Genomic DNA, 24,512 nt, shown 5'->3' with positions numbered 1-24,512 from the left:
TGAATAAGTAAAGTATGTCCACTCGATGTCATATCATATAGCAACCACAAAAAAGGAAAACGAATGAACATTATTTTAATGTAGTGATGTGAAAAAAATATGCAAGATACACTATGAAGTAAAACGAAGCAAATTGTATAACAGCCTGTAAAAATGATAGGGACATAGCCGGGGAGTGGCACACACCTTTAATCCCAGCACTAGGGAGGCAGAGGCAGGTAGATCTCTGTGAGGTCGAGGCCAGCCTGGACTACAGACTGAGTTCCAGGATAGGCTCCAAAGCTACACAGAGAAACCCTGTCTCAAAAAAACAAAAACAAAAAACAAAAAAAAAGTAGTGAGGGCAGTATAAATATGTATGTACTAAGGTCTATAAATATGTGAGGCAAAACTGACATGTCTCCCTGCTCCTGACATAAGCACACTCTACACTTAGTCCTGCAACAAAAGCAATACCATGGGATAAACAGGAGTGACTTCTGGTTTGTTTGTTTTTTTGGGACAGGGTTTCTCTGTGTAGCCCTGGCTGTCTTTGAACTTGCTCTGTAGACCAGGCTGGCCTCAAACTCAGAGATCCACCTGCCTTTGCCTCCCAAGTGCTGGGATTAAAGGCGTGTGTCACCACCACCACCACCACCACCACCACCACCACCACCACCACCACCAGGAGTGACTTCTCCCTATGTTCTAGTTCTGAAAACACAATTGAAAACTTCCTCAAAGTCTAGATTTCCTAAAGAAAAACATTTAAAATGTGTATGGGTGTTTTGCCTACAGGTATGGCTGGCTTTGCACTACCCGTGTGTCTGGTGGTCAAGGAAACCAGAAGAGGGTACCAGGTCTGCTGGAACTGGAGTTACAGATGGTTCTGATCGTCCACATGGGTGCTGGAAATCAAATCTGAGTCCTCTGGTTTTAGTGAATATTTATAATTCCCTTGTATTTATATTTTATTTTACATATTTAGATCTTGTTATATATTTTAACAACTGAGTCATCTCTCTTGTACCAAGAAAAAAAAATTTTTTTAATTTATACGAGACAGGATTTCTCAGTGTAGCCCTGGCTGTCCTAGAACTCGCTCTGTAGACCAGGCTGGCCTCAAACTCACAGGGATCTGCCTACCTCTGCCTCTTAAGTGCTGGAATTAAAGGCATGAGCCACTGCCACTAGGCTAAAGAGAAACTCTGTCTTGAAAAAAGAAAAAAGAGAACCAATTTTATCTGTAAGCTTTGCTATAATGCTGTCGGAATATTATTTCACCACCTTTGGAATCATCATCAAATGGAAAGGCATTTTCCCATCACAAATTGACTAATAGAAATGTAGCCCTGGGAACGTTTTATTGTTTTCTTTTTTTTTTTAATTTTTTTTTTTTTAAAGATTTATTATGTATACAATGTTCTGTCTGCGTGTATGCCTACAAGCCAGTTGAGGGCGCCAGATCCCATTACAGATGGTTGTGAGCCACCATGTGGTTGCTGGGAATTGAACTCACGACCTCTGGAAAAACAGTCGGTGCTCTTAACCTCTGAGCCATCTCTCCAGCCCCCTATTGTTTTCTTTTAAGGACTTATTTTTGTGTGGTAAGCCTGTCCTGAAATCTGACTCCCTGCCGTCTGTACAGGAAGAGAGGCAGGTTCTGTCTCTGTCTTCGTCTGTATTGTACTTATTTCCTTCTGCAGGGACAGAAGGCATCAGGGAGAAACCCTGACAAAGTAACTACTCGGGAAACAAGACGAAAGGAGCTAGGAAGAGACATATGCACAGGAGAAAGACTCCCACTATTCGCTTCTTAGTTTTAAATTTTGAACTGTATTATTATTATTGCTATATATCCCCCCAAAGACCTCTGTGTTAAAGGCCCCCCAAGAATGGTACTACTGGTAGGTTTGGAGCCTTTAGGAAATGAAGCCTAATGGGGGGGCTCCTTAGGTACAAAACAGAGGGCCCAGCCCATCACAGAGCTGAACCTCCAAATGTGAACCAAAACAGACCTTTCCCCTTTATAAGTTGATTATCTTGGGTATTTCATTATAGTAACAAATGAATAACATCTACTCAAAATGAAATAAATGTAAATGAAAGAGTAAATTGGATATAAATTATTGTTTGCAGAATTAGATGATACTGATTTTCACATGCAACCAGTTTTGACAAATGCCAGGGGTGCGTGTGTGTGTGTGTGTGTGTGTGTGTGTGTGTGTGTGTGTGTGTGTAAATTTCAGATGCACAAAGGGCTTATAATCTGTTAGTGTATGGTTTTTATCAAGAAAGTCTGTTCTCTCACCTCTGGGTGGTTGAGTTCTCCTTCTTCTTCCTCATAGGGTCCACCCACAATGAAGGCGTCAGGAATGTTATTAGCCCCTGGAGCGAGAATGTTAGGAATGGGCCATTTTTTAGGCCGGGGAACGACCTCTCTCTCTCCTCCAAGCTTCAAGGTTCCATTCTTGAATACCATATGGAAGTCCTTCTAAAAGAATAGACACCGGATGTGAGGACACTCGCAGGGGCTTTGTCATGTATAAGAAGTCTGCTTACTACTTTTCCCAGTAGAACTCTGGGTATCATTCCAATGATTTTGTAGTAGGGGCGTGTGCCCTTCATTCTATTGTTGCTAATATATAACTCTGTGAATTATAGAAAACACAATAAAATGTAAATTATTCTTTTAAAAAGTGTTTTATTTATTAACTCACATGTGTGTGCATGCATGTGCACAAATTTGGGAGCTGGTATTTACTTTCCCTATGTAGGTCCAAAGGATCAAACTCAAGTCATCGGGCTTGGCAATATACCTTTACTCTTTAAGATATCTCAGCAAAGAAAAAAAGAAAGTAGGAAGCTGAAGTTGGAGCTGGGCCATGCGCAGATGTGCCACACACAGTCATGGGGTTGTCCCTGGAAGGGAAAGCAACCATTCAGACTCGGATTATTCCAGTTTTAGAAATGGAAGTCGAGTCTCTCTGGTACCCACATAAATCCCCAGCACATGAGTGTTAGGAAAATTTACATGCACAGCTGTGTCTGTAGCACGGTGCAGTCACTAACTTATTGCACCTTGGGACTCCAGGTGGAACCTTCTGTGTTCCTGCATCTAGAGATCTGATCTAAATAATATCTGGAATTAAGTGGAAACATTGTATAATGAGATGCTTATTAAAAAAACCCATAAAATAAACCATGTATAAACACACCAAGAACTGGCATCTTTTAAATGTTGCACATATTTTGGATCATAACTATATAGTGATTAATATAAATTATGTGCAATGTATAGAGTGTGTAAATGCATATTGTTATGAAAATAAACATGTAAAACAAAAATCAATGTTATTGTTTATTATGTATACAGTGTTCTGCCTGCATGTATGCCTGCAGGCCAGAAGAGGGCATCAGATCTCATTATAGATGACTGTGAGCCACCATATGGTTACTGAGAATCAAACCCAGGACTTCTGGAAGAGCAGCCAGTGCTCTTAACCTCTGAGCCATCTCTCCAGTCCGAATGTTAGTTTTTAAGCCTAAACTAAATCTTAGCCGTTGGTAGAGTGAGTTTGAATTCAGTCTCGGCAGGGAGGAACATGGCCATGAGTGTAGACTTGTTTGAGCCCATGCAGATGTCTGGAAGAAGGGCTTTACCTCTCCAACTGATGGAACTTGCAGACCAACCATGTAGTTCTGCTGAGGCCCAACTGGTACAAATGACTCCGGCACAGAATAGGCAGCCTCCAGGGTGACCTTCAGTAGATTGCTAGCTGAGACCTGGGCTGGGGTCAGTAAGGGTTCTGCCACAGACACCTTCACGTCAAGACTGCATTGCTAGGAAATAAAATGACGCTGCACTTATGAGAATTGCCATAGGTCCTCACTGTCTTTATTGACGTTATCTGCTACCACTGTTCAGGGTGAGGTTATACTCAATTATAAAGATAAACTTAAATTTTATCTTTCCCCAAGTACCAGGAGCCGAAGAAAGAGTCCAAGGAGAACTGGAGGGTCCTATTCTGAACTAGAGTCCTTTTCATTCCATAACAGTGAGGTAAAATACAAACACAAACACACATGGGAGAGGAACTTGATGATTCTATACTGAACCTAACTAGTAGGCACTCATGAAATGGGATTGAGTGGTTATTTTTTTGTTTGTTTGTTTGTTTGTTTTGCTAGCCTGCATTTTCTGATTATGTGGGATGTGTGCGTGTATGATGCGTGTGTATGTGTTTGGGCACATATGTGCCCTGGTGAGCATGTGGAGGGTAAATGACAACCTTAGATATTGGTCTTCACTTTCCACTGGGATTACAGGCCCATGTCTGGCTTTACACAGATCCTGGAAATTTGAACCTAGGTCCTCACACTTGTCTGGCAAGTGCTTTATACCTAAGCTATCATCATCATCATCATCATCATCATCATCATCATCACTTATTTCACAGGGTCTCACTATGTAGCCCTGGCTGGCCTGGAACTTGCTCTCTAGACCAGCAGGGCCTCAAACTCATAGAGCTACACCTTGCCTCTGCCTCCCAGGTGCTAAGATTGAAGATATGTATCACCATACCCACTCCCTTATGATTATTTTAATAATTTAAATGTAGTGATTTATCATAAGATATTTTCAGTTGGGCGGTGGTGGCGCAGGCCTTTAATCCAGCACTTAGGAGGCAGATGCAGGCAGATCTCTGAGTTTGAGGCCAGCCTGGTCTACAGAGTGAGTTTCAGGACAGCCAAAGCTACACAGAGAGATGCTGCACCCCCCCCAACACACACACACATACACAAGATACATTCCCTTTCATTATGAAATTCGTACCATAGCTTTATGAGTTACGAAAAATCCTGTACAAAATTCCCTCTTTGAGAAGCACCAAATAAGTGAGTATTTAATTACTGGGCTAGAGGAGAGTAGGGAACAGTGACATCTGACCCCACTTCTCCAGGCTACAAAGGAGTTTGTGACTTGGATCAGCAAAGGAAATAAAGAAAAAATCATTCTGGGTCCAAGGAAAAGCGACTGTAAAAGGAACTGAAACAGTGTGCTGCCTTCAGCCCAAAGGTACGTAAGTGCTGATTACTCATAACGACCCAAAGAAAGCAGAGGTAACATGGAGCAGGAAAACGGTAAAAAGAAAGAGTCTAAAGACACCGAGGAGGGAGACAGGTTGGATTTGGAGATTGGCCGTAGTTAGGATCCATGGATGTAACTTAGGTCCTATGTCACGTCATTTCATGGACGGGTACTGTCATCAGCCCAGGGCACTAAGAGAAAGGAAAGAGTAAGTTGAGGGGAAGGTGTGAGTTCAGGTTCAGAATCGTATGTCTAGATGTTTATAGGCTGCCATTGAAGAGAATCCCAGGATGCTGCGTCACATTTTGGAACTCAGGATAGGGTATTGGCTGGTGCTGTGTCGAATTAGAAGCCTTCAACCAGAGGCAGGCTGCCATGCCTAAGTATATACTGTCATATACAACTTAACCTGCTGGCATACAGCCCAAGAAGCATTTCCATAGTTAAATCTTCCCTAAGTTACTAGCCCTTCTGGGCAAAGTAACCAATACCTGCTCTTTGCCACATCAATTCTTCACCCTGGGTTATATCTACAAGGTGGGACTTAGCCTTCTTCATGCCTGTTCACCAGCAACTCGCAATAAAGGTATCATGAAAGGAAGTGCCCAATGCAATGCACTCACCCGAACTTGACCTTAATAGATGGATTATGAGGCAGCTAAAAGCACTAAGACTTAAAACTCGGATTACCTTAGAGCCCGCTGAAGGAGTTTCTAAGGGCGACCCCTGCACAGGATGTAATGGGACCACCGTTTCAAATGATTCTTCTCCTGCAAGGTCAAGGTGAACCAGAGAAGAAAGGGTCAAGTCAGAGCTAATCCAGGCACAGACACACACCCTCATTTCCCACGGAAACCCTCAAAGCCACGGAGGCTGAGCTTTACCCATCATTGGGTATAGGTTTTATGCATTTTGTTACTTTTTTGCTTTTGGATAAATTACACATCTGACCTTCCAGTAAAGGAAGCAGGTCCACCACAGCTTGGCCCAGAGTTAGGGTCTTCTCGTCCTTCTGTTTCTTTTCCTTTGGTAAGACCTCAGTCACGGTTACTAGAAGAGCCAAAGAAAAGAGAACGCTTCTAACACCTCCACCAGACGGCAAAGCTGCGGCAGGCGGAGTCCGAGTTAAAGAAAATGAGTTCTGACACGGGTCTGGAGCTCAGCAGCAAGAACACTTGCGTGAAGCTTCCCCTAAAATCCCCGGTACAGACCCAGGAGGGCATCAGGGGCTTCTAGTGGGAAGTCAGTGAGAAGACGTCTGCACTGTCTGCCTGTAAGTTATACGAAACAGTCCTTAATCATGTGATACACACATGTAAAGGCAACAGATGTATACAGCTACCTGGCAACAGTATTACTACTCCTTATCATCTCAAAGAACCACTGTTTCCTGTTGCATTTATCGTAAAAAATTACTCACAGATGTGGTGGTACACATCTGTAATCTCAGCACTAGAGGTAGAAACAGGAATTGCAAGTTCAAGGTCAGCCTGGACTACATGGTGAAACTGTTACTTCTCTAGAAATTAATGTTTTAGGTAGGATCTTGTGTATCTTAGGCTGTCCTCAAACTCACTATGTAGCCAAGGATGACCTTGAACTTCCGCTCCTTCCTCTGCTTCCTGAGTACTGGGATCACAGGCATGCACTGCTATCTTAGTTAGGGTTTCCATCACTGTCATGAAGCACAGAGGACCACAGCGGGCATCTTACAACCATCAGCTTCTCCAGCTCCAGGGGATCCAGTGCTCTCTTCTGGCCTCCACAGGTGCTCCCCTCACACACACACACACACACACGAGAGAGAGAGAGAGAGAGAGAGAGAGAGAGAGAGAGAGAGAGAGAGAGATGAAAATGGTTTTTAAATGTTTCTATAGTGCTAACCTTGTAAGTATACAATCCGGCACATAGAAGATAAAAAGGAAACTACGGAATTTACTCTCAGTTACTTTGGGTACTTACACTCCTTCTCACCGCCTCTCAGTCTCCTCCATTTGCTTTTTTAAAAAAAAAAAAAATTTATTTATTTAATATGTATACAGTGTTCTGTCTGCATGTATACCTGCAGGCCAGAAGAGGGAGCCAGATCTCATTACAGATGGTTTTCAGCCACCATGTGGGTGTTGGGAATTGAACTCAGGACCTCTGGAAGAGCAGTCAGTGCTCTTAACCTCTGAGCCATCTCTCCAGTCCCTTCATTTGCTTTTACACAGTGTCCAGCTGTGCTTTCTGAGAAGTAGAAGAAAGTGTATCCACTCTGTCACCCCAGAATTCCAGTCCTTTCTGGTTTCTAGTGAACACACTCAAGATTATAAACGTTCTCCCCCTGTGGCTACACCTTACACGGCTTGTTTTGCTTTTGTAGTGGTGGGGAGTAAACTCCACTACTGGACTATATGCTCCCTGCTCTTCCTCCACCCTCACCCTGTGGTCGGCATTTGTTTTACTGTTTGGTAATTCTAAATACATTCCTTTTTTACTGATTTCTTTGTTCCATGAGTCAACTCATAAAGTTTTGGTTTGTTTTAAATTTCCAAATGAAATTTCTATCTTTTTGATATTGAGCCCTAATTCTATTAACTATAATATTTTGTCTAGGAGACTCTCTGAGCTATGCATGGTGGTAGACACTTGCATTCTTTAGGCTGCAGACGTAAGATTGAGAGCTCAAGGCTAGTCTACAGGCATACCACCCTGAATGTGCCAGGCTTCAGAAGATCTTGGAACCTAAGCAAGATCAGGTCTGGTTAGTACTTGGATGGGAGAACTCAGGGCTTACTTGGGCTGTATAAAAAGTTCAAGGCTAGTTTAGGCTTCATAGTAGAACTCTGACTCAAAAAACAAACCAGAAGGAAAACCTCATGTGTATACTAGATTCTTTTGTATTTGCTATGGCCTACAATGTGGCTTTCTGTTTCATAGAAGCTCCTTGTGTGTGGTGAACACATGCTTATGTCTACTAATTACCTACAAACACTCTTTTCTTCTCTCTAAAGAGGGAGGATGGTGAGTGGATTTAATTTTCTTGGGCCTTGATTTTTCAGAGCCATAGTTGTACTGGGGACATGTGTTGAATGAATCCTAAATGGTCCTATAATAAAAACCTGGAGCCAGATATTGGGGTAAATGCTGAGAGATCCGAGAGACAAAGGAACAAGCAACTAGAGAAACTTCTCACTACCACCAAATCCTGAGGTCGAATGGAAGGTGAGATTCCTATCCAGGAATCCTTTGACTGAAAGCCTGAGTTCTCAGCTGAAAGGCTCTCTAGTTCCTGTCTCCTCACACCTTATAAGCTTTTCTCTGCCCAGCCACTTCACTTCCTTCCTAGTGCTGGGGTTAATGGCATGTGTGCTTCCCAAATACTGGTAGCAGAGGCATGAGATCTCAAGTGCTGGGATTTAAGGTGTGTGCCACCACTGCCTGGCTCTGTTTCTCTCCTAGACTGAGTCAATCTCCATAGTCCAGGGTGGCTTTGAACTCACAGAGATCCAGACAGATCTCTGCCTCCCGAGTGCTGGGATTAAAGGTGTGTGCCACCACTGCCTGGCCTCTATGGTTAATCTAGTAGCTGGCCCTGTCCTCTGATCCCCAGGCAAGCTTGATTTCATACACAATATATCACCACAGACATAATTTCAGTCCCACCTCCCCATCTAAGGCAGCCCAAGTCTTGTCCTTGTGAAAACAGTAAAATACAGCCCTAGGTTTAGGAGTACTGCTCTCTCCCCCACCACCACCACCACACCCATTTTTCCCCAATGTCCACTGCTCAAAGTCTCCAAGTTCAATTCTTGCTTTGCTCCTGGGAACTAAGGGACTGCTTCTGTCTCATGGCTTTGGTTAAAAGTCTCTAGTCCTGCTTTCTTCACTCATTATGCTTGGGAAGAATGCAATCAAGGTGCTCCTCCTATCGTGGGTTCCAGGGAAACAGAGCAGAGTGAAGAAATGAGGGAAGAGTCGTGAGAGGAAGGATGGAAAGGACTCCTCCATGGCTATCTGGTCCCAGGGAGCCCACACTTGACGCTTGGAACGGCTAAGCTGGAGAGCGTGTTTCTTAAGAGGCATCTGAGAGTCTACCCTAAGGGACATCTTTGCAGCATCTCCTCTGTTGTTTGAGTTGGTGGTCTAAGGTGGGACCCCAAAAGTTCTTATGGAAAGAAAGATAAACTATAGGATCTAGCACAGTGGTTCTCACCCTTGCTAATGCTGTGACCCTTTAATATGACTCCTTATGTTGCGGTGATCCCCAACCTTAAAATCATTGTGTTGCTACTTCATAACTGTAATTTTGCTACTGTTATGAATCATAATGTAAATATTTGTGCTTTCTGATGGTCTTAGGGGACCCCTATGAAAGGATAGTTTGACTCCCCCAAAGGACACGTGACTCATAGGTTCAGAACTACTGGTCTAGAATGTTGTCTGCATTTCCAAGTCTTACATCTTGAGATCTGTGGGCTTGGTAAGCACCCATGAGATGTATCATTTAAAACTGAAAAGTTACAAAATCAAAAATAAAGACTGATGTGTGTGCTTGTTTTCACCTTGACTAGATCTGGAATCAACGAGAAGGCAAGCTGCTACGCCACCCTCTAAGGGATTTCTGACCAAATTACTTGAAGCCCAGATAAAAAGACAGAAGCGGGAACACTTTTTGTGATTCCTTCTTGCCTTCATCCTCTATGACAAATTCCACACCTCTGCGGCCACTGCCAACTCTCTGAACTTAGAAGCGGCTTCTTCAGGCCTGCCCTGTGGGCTTCGGATCAGCACCTCTCCAGGGTGCGATCATGCTTTCAGCACCAGTGCTGAGGAATAATCCTTGTGTACACTGTGAAGATGTGTCTCTCTGGTTGGTTTAATAAAAGGCTGAACAGCCAATAGCTAGGCAGGATTTCCAAGCACAGAGGATGCTGGGAAGAAGAAAAGAGTTGCCAGCCAGACACGGAGGAAACAGGAAAGCAGCATGGGCAGTACAGAGTAAAGGTAATAAAGGCACAAGGGAGAAAGTAAATTAATATAAGTTATAAGAGCTAGTTAGAAACAAGCCTAAGCTACTGGCTGAGCTTTCATAATTAATAAGAAGTCTCCATGTGGTTATTTGGGAGCTGGCTGGCAGGACAAGGGAAGACTTGCTATATACCAGCCTGGAACTACTCAGAACCGAGTCTATTGGAGTGGATGACTCCTGGGTGTTTGGTCTTTTCAGTGTGAGACAGCCATTGATGGATTACCCCCCACCATATTGTGGATCCTAATCTAATAACTCCCTCATAACACACATTCATTTAGTCTGTTCTGTTCCTCTGGAGCGGTGCTCAACCTTCTTAATGCTGTGAATTAATACATGTTGTGCTGACCCCCAACCATAAAGTTATTTTGTTGCTATTTCATAACTGTAATTTTGCTACTGTTATGAATCATAATGTAAACATATGATATGCAACCCCTCTGTCACGACTCACAGGTCAAGAAGCACTGCTCTAAAGACTTCTGACTCATACAAAGACTACAGACTAAAATATTTCAATAAAGTGCCTGCTATGCAGGCATGAGAATCTGACGCTGGGCCCCGGCACCCACATGAAACTTGGGAGCCTAGGGCAAGCATATGCAACCCAGGTGCTGTGGGCTGAATAGGAATGCCCGCATAGGCTCATATATTTGAATGCCTAAGTGTGTCACCAGGGATGGGCTTTGGGGATTTCAACTGCTCAAACCAGGTCCAGTGTCTCACTTTCTGCTGCCGGTTGATCTGAATGTAGGACTCTCAGCTCCCTCTCCACCACCATGTCTGCCTGCATGCCACCATGCTTCCCATCATGAGAAAATGGACTAAACCTCCGAATATAAGCAAGGCTCAGTTAAATACTTCATTTTATAAGAGTTGCCACCGGGCGGTGATGGCGGCGGCGGCGGCGGCGGCGGCGGTGGCGCACGCCTTTAATCCCAGCTCTTGGGAGGCAGAGCCAGGCGGATCTCTGTGAGTTCGAGGCCAGCCTGGTCTACAGAGCGAGATCCAGGACAGGCACCAAAACTACACAGAGCAACCCTGTCTCAAAAAACCAAAAAAGAAAACAAAAACAAACAAACAAACAAAAAAGAGTTGCCATGGTCATGGTGTCTCTTCACAGTGATAGAACATTGACTAAGACATGGGGTTAGGGTAGTGGTGGGGTGGGGGAATCCTGAGATAAGTAGATTCCCAGAGCTAATTGGCTAGCCACAGAAAGACCCTACCTCAAAAAACAAGGTGAACAGTAATAGGGGAAGATACCTGATGTTGACCCCGGGCTCGGCACATATGTACTTGTATATGCACACACACCAAAATACATGAGCACACAACTCACCTGAACACACACACACACACACAAACACACACACACACACACACACACACACACACGCACACGCGCACACACACACACACACACACACGCACGCACGCACACACGCACACGCACAAACACACACACACACACACACGCACGCACGCACACACGCACATGCACACACGCACTACAGATGAAAACAAAACAAAGTAAAAGAGCTAGCACACAAGTGTAACAAATTATGTCAGAGATAAAGTAATACAGAATGTGTACATGGAAACCATGAAGATATAGATCAGAAACCATCCACCTCTCCATCTAATTCACTCAACAAAAACTCTTAGAGCATCTGTTGTGCTACAAATACTTCTAGGAATCAGGGATTCTGAAGGAAACTAAATCCAGCCCTGATTTTAAGAAGAGCATCCTTCAGCAGGAGAGGCGAATGAAAACTGGCCACTCAGGATGGTTCATACACAAAAGTACAGGTAACACAGGATATCCAGTTAGGCTTAAATGTCAAATGAACAATGGGCTATTTTAATGTATGTATCAAGTTGTGGGTCTTTTAAAAATCATTTTTCTCTAAAACCTGGCAACCATTAATGTTGGAATACAAGGGAAACAGAAGAGAAAGGATGAAACATTGATAAAATTAGCATGTTGTGGTTTTTTGATGCTGGAAGCAGACAGAACAAAGTCCACTGGGTTATTCCTATGCACAGTGTAAGGAATATGCATTTCTCCCATCACAGCAACTGAGTACTCAGAATCTCCTTAAGATGTCCTTGAACCATGAGACTTACAGAATAAGGGTTTGTGAGCGAGGTCATCTAAAGTGATTCCTCCATCCAGACTGAGCTCAATGCTGCTAGTAAAGTTGTATTTTACAGTTCCTTCTGGAGAGACAGTGATTTTTGAAGAGTCTCCAAGGACTACCTGATTGAATTCTGCACGTACAAAAGTAACTGGGGTGTCTCCTTTAAACCCTTTCTGTGGGCAGAAACATCAGGTTACAATCTCAAATGCACAACTTTCCCACACATCTGGCAACCTAGCTTGACCTCAACTAAACATTATTTTGTTTTTTCCTCTAACAAGCTACACCACAATACAAATGGGACAAGCAGAAAATCATTAAACAAATGCAGTTCTAGCTTAATGCAACATTCTACTTAAGTGTCATTTATGTTACAGTTTAAAAGTTATCACTTTTTGTATTATCTGATTATAAGAACATACTGCCAGACATTGTTAAAAAGTGAGAAAAATTACACAAGGAAATAAATTTGCCGTGGCCTTATTCTAATATGCAGACACTATTAACATTTCAGAATCTATTTTTATGTTTCATTGTGAATATGTACGCATGTATACATTTTTACATACACAAACAGAGCTCACTAACTATGACCTTTTAAAGAACAGCTCTGTAAACTTCAGGACAGTGAATATTTTCCCATTTCATTATTTACCTAATTTTTAGCAGTTTTGGCTGGGCTATTATTTGAAATCCTAAAATGAAATTAATCATTGAGAGAATTCAAGAAGTTTAGAACCTTTTCAGAAGGAAGGAGAAAAGAAATTGTAAGCCAGATGTGTCGGCTCATGATGTAATTTCAGCATCTAGGAGGTTGAGAGTGGAGGATTGTTGTGAATGTGAGGCCAGCCTGAGACGGTGAAACTCTGCCTCAGGAGAAAGGAAGTAGGGGAGGAAATTACTTAGCAAAACAGAAATGACTCTGTGGTGGTTTGAATGAAAATGGCCCCCATAGGCTCATAGGAAGTGTGTCACCGGGGGTGGGCTTTGAGGTCTCAGATGCTCAAGCCAGGCCCAGTGTCTCTTCCTGCTGCCTTAGGAACCGGGTGTAGAACTCTCAGCTGCCTCTCCAGCACCATGTCTGCCTGCCGGCCATCATGCTTCTAGCCATGATGACAATGGACTAAACCTCTGAACTGTACGCCAGCCCCAGTTAAATGTTTCCCTTTATGGTCAGGGTGTCTCTTCATAGCAATAGAAACCCAGTTAAAATGAGCATTCAAAGGGCCAGGTAGTTTAGATACACACCATTATGACTTGCTGAGTATAAACTAACAACATGGAATAATGGGGAGGAGATCACTATGGTTTAGAGGGAGAAAAATGCTGCAAAACTTCAATCTTCTCCCCATGCTCCTAAATAGGGACTTTGTGGGTTTCCAAGAATCAACTTACCAAGTCATATCCATTAGTCACAGTGATGTGTACCGTTCTGCCTATTGATGACACCTGTTCCATGTCAGCACTTGGTCAAAGTCTCTCTGGTCTTCTTTGGCCCCTGTAAAGATAACAAATAAATCTGTCTCCTTGTGCACCACATCACAGCCAGGAGCACTGGAGCTCGGGCACACTGTAGGCCAGCATTGTTTATCCCCACTTTGCAGCCTCTGCTGCTGGAGGAAATGCTTTCAGGAGTTATCACGAGCATGGCTCCACCAACTGATGCTAAAGGTTCCTAAACACATAACTGACCTATGGCATGCAAATAATCACAAGACAGACTCACAGTGTCATCACTCAGTGCCCCACCCACATTTCCTCCATAGTCTGAGAAGTTCCCTTCAGAGGTAATGTCTGTTCTATGGACTCTTCCTCCCCTCCCCCCAGATAAGGTTTCTCTGTGTAGCTCCAGCTGTCCTAGAACTTGCTCTGTAGACCAGGCTGGCCTTGAACTCAGATATCTGCCTGCCTCTGCTTCCCAAGTGCTGGGATCAAAGGCGTGCACCACCACTGGAGGCTTCTATGGACTCTTGAAAGCAACAAAGGCATATGTCTCTACTTTCAAATAATTTTACAAACAATTCCAAAAGTAAATTGTCCGGGGCTGGAGAGATGGCTCAGTGGTTAAGAACACTGGCAGCTCTTCCAGAGTTTGAGTTCAATTCCAAGCAACCACATGGTGGCTCTCAGCCATCTATAGTGGGATTTGATGCCCTCTTCTGGCATGCAAGTGTATATGCAGATAGATCACCATATACATAAAATAATTAAATCCTAAAAAAAGTTATTAAAAAAAAGGAAATTGTTCGAGTGTGATGGCACATACCTCTGTAACCCCAGCACTTAGGAAGCTGAGGCTGGAGGATTGTGAATTCTAGGCCAACCTGTTCTACAAAGTGAATTCAAAGATACTTACCCAGGGCTACACAGCCAAACACTGTCTTACTGAAATAAATACATGTATCTGCTTGAGACAGGGTCTCACATAGCCTAGATTAGCAATGATAATTACTGCTGTCAACTTGACCAATCTACAGTCTCCTGGGACTGTATGCCTGTAGGGAAGGAACGGTCTTGGTCATGCTGAGGTGGAAAGACTGACATACTGAATTGTGGTACCGTTCCCTGGGCTGGGGGTCCTGGACTGTACGAGTGGAGAAAGCCAGCTGAGCACCAGCGGCAGGCACCCCCTGCTCCGACTGCTGACAGATGTGACCAGGTGTGAGCACCAGCGGCAGGCACCCCCTGCTCCGACTGCTGACAGATGTGACCAGGTGTGAGCACCAGCGGCAGGCACCCCCTGCTCCGACTGCTGACAGATGTGACCAGGTGTGAGCACCAGCGGCAGGCCCTCCCTGCTCCGACTGCTGACAGATGTGACCAGGTGTGAGCACCAGCGGCAGGCCCTCCCTGCTCCGACTGCTGACAGATGTGACCAGGTGTGAGCACCAGTGGCAGGCCCTTCCTGCTCCGACTGCTGACAGATGTGACCAGGTGTGAGCACCAGCGGCAGGCCCTCCCTGCTCCGACTGCTGACAGATGTGACCAGGTGTGAGCACCAGCGGCAGGCACTCCATGCTCTGACTGCTGACAGATGTGACCGGGCGCACCAAGCTTCTGAGGCCTTGGCTTTCCCACCATGACAGACTATAATCTGGAACTGTGAACTTAAGTCACTTTGTTGAGTATTTTTATCAGAGTAACAGAAAAGAAACTAAGCTAAGGATGACCTTGAACTCCTGGTCCTCCTGTCCCCACCTCCTAGGACTATCTGAGATTATGCTGCGCTGGAGGTCAAATCCAGGACTCTGTGGCTGCTTTGTCAGCACTCTGCTGAAGGAAACACCCTCCACTGTCTTTTCCCCCCCTCTCAAATGTCAGGGTTTCTAACTTAATCTAAAGCGGAATAGAATGAGAAAAGGCCTTATACATTGCTGCCAGGAAAGTAAACTGGTGCAGCCATTATGAAAATCCACAGGAGGTTCCTCAAGAAAATAAAAATAGGGGGCAGGGGAGATGGCCCGGTGGTGGCGAAGAACACTGACTGCTCTTCCAGAGGTCCCAGGTTCCGTCACAGCCCCCACATGGAGGCTCACAACTGTCTGGAACTCCAGTTCCAGGAGATCTGACACCAACTTCTGACCTCTCAGGACACTAGGCATGCACACTGTGCACAGACAAACATTCAAACAAAACACCCATGCACATAAAGAAAAGCAAAAATAAAGCCACCGTATCATCCATCCACACCACTCCTGGGTAGACACCCGAAGGAGTCAGACACAGAGCTACTAGTCCTTGTTCATTGTATCACTATTCACAACAGTCAGGGTGAATAGAGAAAATACGGCATATATACCATATATACTATATATACAATAAACTGTAAAGAGGAATGGGCTTCTGTTATTTACAGAAAAATAGATCAAATTGGATATCATTGTGTTAAGGAAAACCCATCAGACTCAGAAAGACAAATGTGTATATTTTCTCATATGAAGTGTTTACATTTAAACATATATAATATATACATGACAAGAAAGTAGAAAGGGGTTACCCAGGAGGAGGGAGGGGTGAAAAGGGAGAACGGATAAAAAGGGATAATGCAAGGGGAAAAGACAAACACCACGTGTTCCCTCTCACACGCAGACTCTAGGTTTAAACAAACACTCGGCACGAAAGCGAACCTGGGACTATTTGGGGGCTAGAGCAGAAAGGGGCGAGTCAGACAGGACCGTGGGGAGAACCTAAGTACAACGACAGCGACGTGTGGATCAGTCATAAAGAGACCCATTGTGATATGTTTATTGAAAATAAATGTAAACCCGAAGTGGAATTTAGCTGTGAGGACATACTGTGCCAAGTCTGTCTGGGATGGGTGATGGAAAGAAGACAGCCAGTGGCCGACTCCAGGCTTCATATCACTCCGTCTTTCCCCAGCGACGCCCTCAATCTTGCAGTTGCCTGAAAGTCTCACATCTCTACCTCACCCAAATGCTTCCAGGCTCTTTCAGGCCTCAGTGGCACCACGATTTCCTCATCAAACGTGTATTTGGAACGCCCTTTTGTGTCAACCCCTTCCTCTCTGGTAAATTAGTACCACATGAATTAGATCACTTGTGCTGGACTAACACACGTCTTTGAGTCTCTCTGACTCCGTTTTATTCTAATCCATTCCATTTCCATCAAAATCATTGAGTTTTATTACGTTATTAACTAAATGCTTGGGATAGAAGAGAAACGATATAAGTCCCCTTACTTCGGAAATTTAAAGTCTAGTGAGGAAAAGAGACATGTAAACAGACCAAGAGGTATAAGCTTTGGACAGGTACCCTGACAGAGGATTGGGAAACACGGAGGAAACTAACTTTCGATTATGACTTGGTACATGCCAAAGCCTTTATATGTGTCCTGCAGGAAAAAGCAAACAGTTTTAGACAAGCTTGTTATCTTAGCAGCCCATCATGGAGCAGGGATGTGAGAAGCTGGGACCTAAATGGATCTGAGAGCGCGTGTGTGCGTGTGCATACCAGGAAAATCTCCTCACGAGAGGCGAGCTGGAGCTAAAAGAATAGTTTAAAATGAAGGCTGTTCCAGGCAGAGAGAAAAGACCAAAAAAGCAAATCCAGTTCTTCAGTATGTTTGGGTCATAATGTGGGGATAAATCTGGAGGTAAGTACTGTTCAGCTGTTTTCCTCCGTCCACGGCTCAGCAGTGCGGTCAGCTTCTCCCCTCATCTGTGATCTGGCTCAGGCGGGTCCCCTCCCCGCCCCAGTGTATACACATAACCAACCTTCGCATTCTTTGCTTTCCCGTATTTCCCCCCGTCCTTCTTTCTAAGGCGGATACCAGTGCTCTTCACTCACTTTAAACATTTCCCATCTCTCCCAGGGGCTGGGCATTCAGCCAGTCCTCATTCCGGGACATTTGGTTGTTATTTGTTTTTAAATGAGAGTGGAGGTTTTGTTGGTTTTCCTCGAGGTGCTAGGCATACAACACAGTCTCATCGTGCGAGCACTTCACTGAACTAGACCCACAGTTCCCGACGTGGAGACTGAGTAACCGTGACCTTGGACAAATGCCTAACTCCTGCCCTCAACAAGGCACGCATTTCTGGTCGCGCGCTCAGAAGCCAGGGGCTGTGACTGGTGAGGCGGGGTCGTGGGCACGGCTGGGCTGGGCAGGGAGTCCAGCTACTCCGGAGCTTCAGCCTGGCCTCAGCTGAAGGGGAAGGGTGGGGAAGCCTGGAAGGAGAGATCTGGGGGGTAACAGCTTTACCTGTGGCCTGGGAAAGAGAGCAACTATCTTACCTGAGGCAGACGCAGGCTATGTTTGCTGTAACTATAGCAACCAGCTACCTCTCGCGAGGACTTGTTTTTCCCATCTCGCGGAATGCTTGTGCTCTGAAAACCACGCCCCTCGGGTGCTGTTGCTTTTCATTTTGCAAGTTTAGGTGAAAGTGCAGCTTTCCACCTTTCGGATTTTGTTTTCTCGACTCTTGATTTCAAAACACACGCACACACACAAGTAGACCGATAAAACTGAAAGAAACTTTCGTTAAAGAAAAAAGCCCAGTGAGATCAGGCCAAAAAGAAAAGCAAAAAGCCTTCACCACACACGTGCGAACACAGGTCTTTTTAGCAGGATGCCCTGGCTCTTTCCTCTAGTTCCAGCTACTTGGGAGGCTGGGGCAGAAGGATCGCTTGAGGGGGTGTTTGAGGCTAGCCTGGACAATATAAAAGTCTTCCCTTCAAAAGTAAACTTAGGTCTTTTCTCCAAATATCTGTATCTTAAACGGGCAGTGGTGGCACACGCTTTTAATCCCAGCACTTGGGAGGCAGAGGCAGGCGCCTCTCTCAGAATTTGAGGCCAGCCTGGTCTACAGAGAGAATTCCAGGACAGCCAGGGCTACACAGTGAAACTGTCTTGAAAAATAAAAACAAAACAAAAAAAGAGCCCTTCCTGCTCTGCTAGAAGACCCAAGTTTGATTCCCAGTACCCACAAGGGGCAGCAAGCAGCCTGTAACGCCACCTCCCAGAGATCCTGTGACCTCTTCTGGCCTCAGTGTCTGTGCTCACGCAAAGGTAAAAATGAAAAATGAATCCTTTAAAAATTTTCAACTGGATATGCATAAGCAAGTTGCACGTTAGCCAGGGCTATGTGGCCAGTGCGTGCTAAGTACACTGTACCACTAAGCGTGGCCTCCGGCACTGACCATTCCTAAAATATAACCAGAAGAGTATATACAGGGTCTAAGCAATTGCTATCAAAATCACAACTGACAGACAGGCTAGCTAAGAGTGAACTGCTCTTGCAGATGCCCCAAGTCTGGAGTACCTCAGAATTGACTGACTCCAGCTCCAGGGGACCCCAGGCCACCTGAGGCCTCTGTTCTTCATGGATACCTACACCCATGTGCACATAATCCACACAAAGACACACATACACGTACATAATTTGAAACATAATCTGAACCTCTGAAAAACCACTGCTGACTTTGTCAAAAATTAACAAGGGGACTCGCCCTTCTCTATTTTGTAATATCCTATAAAAGTGCTAAACAGTATTAATCAACTAGTAAAATAAAGATCTCGAAGATGTTGGTGATGCCGAGGACCTGGGTTCAGGCACTAGCACCCACAGGACAGCTCACAAGCATCTGTAAGCTCAGTTTCAGGGTTTCCAACTTAAACATGGACAGGTGCTTGCTTTGCTTCCCATCCCCTGGAATCGGGAAACAGAGTAATCATATCAGGGCTGATGTGACTGTGAAGGAGGCGGCGGCAACTTTCCTGGGCTTCAGTTAAGCTCCTGAGAGCCCCAGGAACATTCTGGTTACCAAGAGAATGTAACATCTGGGGTCTCAGCAGCTTAGAAGCCAGCCTGGCACGGGTCACCACTGTCAGAGCTGTGTGGTGTTCAAGACGCTCCTCCCACGCAGAGGGGATCATTCCTAACAGCTGGCACTGGGATGGGAAGGCGTCTCAAGAACACAGTGGAATTCCCACATCTCCAGAGCTAAGAGTTTGTTTGAGTGAACATCATGTGGCTTTAAGTCCTACAACACTACTAGCTGAGGCCACGCCTCACTTCATCTGTACCAGGGAACTTCAGCCATCTGATATGAGTTACTGTGGCGTCTAACTACTTCTGTTCCTGAACTGAAAATTATGTTCTGAAATCAAACCAGACCAGCATCAGCTTTAAAAAACACCATTCTTATTCTCTCATTTTTTTGAACTAGAGGTAATGAACCTTCAAGAAATTTTAACATTACACAGAATTAGCGATTACTGTGAATTTTATTCAATTTGAAATCTTGATTAAAATAAAAGCAGTCAGATGAAGCTTTACAAATGGTGCAAAATTACTACATCACTGATATGGCTTTTACACTGGTTGGATATAGAAAGAAGAAAAAAAAAGAAAAAAACCATTAGAATTAAGGCAGCAACAACGTGTGCAAACCAAGCACGTTACCCTGACACAGTTCTTAGTAAAAAGCTACTCCGGTTAGGTGGTGTTGACATTGCTGCATGCAGGTCTCGTTGCTTGCAAGGATAAGCTCAGAATAGCATCATTCATTAAAGACAAACACCCAAACATCCTCTCACTGGCCAACGATGGCCATAAGCAGCTTTCTGTAATCCCCGCTTGTATCGCTGGCAATCATTGTGCTTAGGGTCTTCTGATACATCTGGGTGAAGATCTGCTTTATCTGAACAAGGTCAATCTGTAAGAAATGGTCGGTCAGAAAAAAGAAAACTGTTAAAAGAAAATGCATTTGTTTAGTGATACCTTAATAATCAGAATGGGGAAGGATAAACACCAACATTCCAGAATTATCGTTCATACTAGTGCTGAGGTCGCCTGTGCGCATACCATCCGTGAAGAGCTCATTTGCTGCTTTGGAAAACACCGGATAGACACGATACCAGTTTTATTTGTTATTCTCCAAATACTAGTCATTTTAGAATATATGTTATTTGATAACAAGATAGCTTTATAAAAATGTGTAATATAGTAAGTGGTGGTAAGGATGCCAAGAAGTGATAACACTTGTACATTCCTGGCAGGAATGGAACATGGGGTAGCTGCTGTGGAAAACAGTATGGTGATTTTAAAAAAGGATCTAGAGAATTACAGTATCACCTAGCAACTCCATTTCTTGCTAAATTCCCAAACGAAGTAGCAGGGACTTGAAGGGATTACACCGTGCTCATAGCAGCATCATTCATAAAACACAGAAGGTAGAGGCAAACCAAGTATGCATAGATAAACAAAGTCAGACATACACAGACACAGCGGGTTGTCATTCACCTTGAGAAGAAATTTCTGACATGTTCTGCAATCATGATGAGTTCTATGAAGCCTAGGCTAAGGAAAAGAAGCTCGTCTCTACAACAATGCTGTACAATTCCAGCCACACGAGGCATCTAGTGCCATCAATGCAGGGACACAGAGTTGTATGATGACAACTGCTGACAGAAAGGCAGGGGTGACTCTTGCGAGAGGATGAATTTTCAGTGTACAACAATGTGACTGTGTTTACCGCCACAGAACACTTAAAAAGGGTCAAAACAGCCCTGGCAGTGGGCTCAGGATCCATCCCTGGTGCACGAGCTGGCTTTCTGGACCCCACTACCTATGGTGGGACATCTTGCACAGCCTTGATGCAGGGGGAGGGGCTTGGACCTGCCTCAGCTGAATGTACCAGGCTCTGCTGACTCCCCAGGGGAGACCTTGCCTTGGAGGAGGAGGGAATGGGGGAGGGTTGTGGGGAAGGCTGGAGGGGGGGAAGAGGGGGGATCTGTGGTTGCTATGTTAAATGAATAAAAAATTCCTTAATTAAAAACAAAACAAACAAAAATGGTCAAAATGGGCCAGGTGGTGGTGGTGGTGGTGGTGGTGGTGGCGGCGGCAGATCTCTGAGTTCAAGGCCAGCCTGGTCTACAGAGTGGGTTCCAGGACAGCCAGGGCTACACAGAGAAACTCTGTCTTGAAATACTGCCCCCTCAAATAAATATATATAATCAATATATATGAAGTAAAAACTGACGAATTCAAAGATTATTTCACAGTTAACAAGGATGCTAACTTGACATCCAAACGATTAATCTACATGGGTAGATTTACGTTTTACATGACCAAGTAAAAGAACAAACTGGAACCCAAGCTTAACTCAATGGCAGAGTAACTTAGTTTAACAGAGTAACTGCTCAGTGTGCACAAGTACCTGAGTGTGAGTTCCAGCACTGTGAAAGTCAGTCAGTAGATAAGCAAGCCAGATACAACGCGTATGCCTGTAGTCCTACCAGCCTGGGCAATCCAATGAGACCCTAGTCTCCTTAGCAACTTAATAAACAAACAAACAAACAAATAAACCTGGCAATTTCCCATAAACCTGTATTCTCCACAGGCCTTTTCAAGTAGGAAAGCTTTTGTGCTGTCTTCACTGAGGGGCAAAAGTCTTTTAGTACTGAAAACCTCTCTCGGCTCGGAGGGCACGTCATTCCGAAGGAGAACACTGAAGAAATCACCACTCAGAATCAAGTACAATCTGACACAGGGAAAGTGCCCTGCCTCACCTCACTTCGAGTGACCACAATCCTGACCAGGGTAGAGTCGTCGGTGCCAGCCCCTTTCATGGAATAGTAGAGTCGCTCAGCGAAGAAGGCAGGCCGGTTGAGAGCACACTGCACTGCAAGGCAGACAAGCTTCAGAAGGAGCCCGAGCCGGCTGGCCGGTCCACATCTGCGGCTCCACTTAAGCCCCATTTTGATTAGTTTACACAGAAATCCAAAGGCACTGATGATCCTCTGCCCCCTGATTTTTTTCTCAGCATATGTCAATCTTTGTAGCTGAATCAGACAGGCAACCTTCATGTTTAGAGGAACCCCTCTAGCCAATAAATCTATTTTCTCTTTATAGATGCACTGATGTAGATTCTTTCCATTTTCCAGTATGAAAATCTATAGCACGGGTGCCCCAGATTAAGTAATATTTTACTAAAAGAAATGACAAAAATCTGAATTCTTTTCTGTTTTGTTTTTTGTTTTTTTGAGACAGGGTTTCTCTATGTAGCCCTGGATGTCCTGGAACTTACACCGTAAACCAGGCTGGCGTCAAACTCACAGAGATCCATCTGCCTCTGCCTCTTGCCTCCCAAGTGCTGGGATTAAAGGTGTGCACTACCAGAGCCCAGAAAAATCTGAATTCTTTACATTAAGAATACAGTTTTGAGAATGAGCTAGAGGACTCAGCAGGAAAAAGCACCTGTAAAAGCCCAACGGCCTGAATTCGACCCCCAAATCCACTTAAAGGTAGAAGGTAAGAACTGACTCCATGAAATGCCTTCTAGTCTCCACAGGCATGCTATGGTGGCATATGTCCATATCATACATATCTCATACTGTGTCACACAAAGTAAATAAAATTAGAAAAAAAATCTGGGGCTGGGGCTATGGCTCAGTGGTGGAGTACCGCTCTAGCCCTAGGTTTAATTCTGATCCTCACACACACACAGAAGAGACTGTCATTTGGCTGAGAAAAAGCTATGAATATCATCTACGAGAAAACAGATTGACAAAGATTTGAAAGCAGCCCTTGGAGCTTGGAGTCACTGGGACATACATTACTTAGCAAAGTGAGTTCCCACAGATGGCAGAGGGCACACACTGCACTCTGTCCCTTTAGCTGTAGTTGTTACATTAACATTTCAGGCACTCCATGACTAGTATTAAGAAATTAGCAACACCTCCTTATTTCTGTAGTATCCGTGAGGACAGAATTCCCACACATCGAGGTGTCAGATCATCACAAACACATTTACTCCAGAGAGTTTCAGTGGTAAGCACTTGTATGGTGTGTTCTGAGGGCTCAGGACAAAGCTTTCTGTGCTATATATGGAGGCGCACTCAGGAGGTGGAAGCAGGTGGATCTTTGTGAATTCAAAGCCAACCTGGTCTACATAGTAAAACCCTGTCTCAATAAGCAAATTAATTAACTAATTAAAAAAAGGTGTCCTGTGGTAGCACAGGAGTTCCTTAGGGCTTCCTCATTTGTTAAAGGGAAGGACTACAATATATGGGGTCTCCTTGTGGTACTCACAAAATATATACAAATGAAAGCCAAATAATCTCAAGCAAACAAACAAGAAATCCTTCCTGATCACACCATCAACATGCAAGGATTTTATATAAAATACAGGGTTTACTCAGTTTCTGCCTAAGCAGATTCTAGAGAGACGACTATATTAACTGTAATCACTCAATTAAAAACAAAATAAGGCAAAGTGCAAAAGAAAGAGTCTTACAGATGGTCTTCAAACCACTTTCAATATATCCGGAGAACTCTCGGCTCACACTGCTTAACAAATCTCGATTAGCCATCTGCAAACAAAAATTAGAGAGGTTAAGTATTTTCAGATCTTAAAAAAGACACAAAGTCTTCAGAAGAGTTCATACCCTGGAATAAGCCTCCATGGTGGCTTTCAGCTGAGGGAAGCTTCTTGTGGCCAGGATCATGTTGAAGCAGGATTCATCGGTCCCTAGCTTCCCCTCGCCAGCCTGATAGAGGCGCTGGGCATCTTCCTGAGCCATCTGGTGGTTTACACTCTGGTTCTCATCACGGTTTCCCTGTAAGAGAAAGACAGGAATCAGAGGTGAAGTTCCTTCCTCAATCTAGTCACTCTGGGGCTTACAGGGGTAACTTATTGAAGGTGAATACCAAGTCAGCCATGTATACTTTTCCTTCCCAATAGTATTACATTATAATTAGTTTGGGGTTTTGGAATATATGGTCATGGTTTAATAAGGTTCAAGTGAGAGGTTTCAGGGCTTT

At 44.3% G+C, this 24,512-nt stretch overlaps 2 protein-coding genes across 3 annotated transcripts in view; both read right to left on the bottom strand.

Moving 5' to 3' along the window:
• The window catches only part of Cfap70 (cilia and flagella associated protein 70), a 74,908-nt gene extending 56,839 nt beyond the window's left edge, over positions 1–18,069 (bottom strand). The window contains exons 1-7 of the mRNA XM_028879703.2: positions 17,980–18,069; positions 13,625–13,727; positions 12,216–12,402; positions 6,023–6,121; positions 5,762–5,841; positions 3,643–3,822; positions 2,291–2,473 (exon numbers count right to left, since the gene is read on the bottom strand). Coding sequence (XP_028735536.1) covers positions 2,291–2,473; positions 3,643–3,822; positions 5,762–5,841; positions 6,023–6,121; positions 12,216–12,402; positions 13,625–13,687 — 792 coding nt within the window. The 5' untranslated portion in view covers positions 13,688–13,727; positions 17,980–18,069. The remainder of the gene's footprint in view (positions 1–2,290; positions 2,474–3,642; positions 3,823–5,761; positions 5,842–6,022; positions 6,122–12,215; positions 12,403–13,624; positions 13,728–17,979) is intronic.
• Positions 18,070–19,953: 1,884 nt separating this feature from the next.
• The window catches only part of Anxa7 (annexin A7), a 28,308-nt gene continuing 23,749 nt past the window's right edge, over positions 19,954–24,512 (bottom strand). For both annotated transcript variants that reach the window (XM_028879706.2, XM_028879707.2), the window contains 4 exons: positions 24,137–24,307; positions 23,986–24,061; positions 22,259–22,371; positions 19,954–20,403 (listed from right to left, as the gene is read on the bottom strand). In XM_028879706.2, the coding sequence (XP_028735539.1) occupies positions 20,281–20,403; positions 22,259–22,371; positions 23,986–24,061; positions 24,137–24,307 (483 nt within the window). In that variant the 3' untranslated portion in view covers positions 19,954–20,280. The remainder of the gene's footprint in view (positions 20,404–22,258; positions 22,372–23,985; positions 24,062–24,136; positions 24,308–24,512) is intronic.

Source organism: Peromyscus leucopus, chromosome 9 (genome assembly GCF_004664715.2).
Source record: "Peromyscus leucopus breed LL Stock chromosome 9, UCI_PerLeu_2.1, whole genome shotgun sequence".
In the NCBI taxonomy this organism is placed as follows: domain Eukaryota; kingdom Metazoa; phylum Chordata; class Mammalia; order Rodentia; family Cricetidae; genus Peromyscus; species Peromyscus leucopus.
Note: the sequence above shows the minus strand (reverse complement) of the source record. Positions and strands in the feature narration are given on the sequence as shown.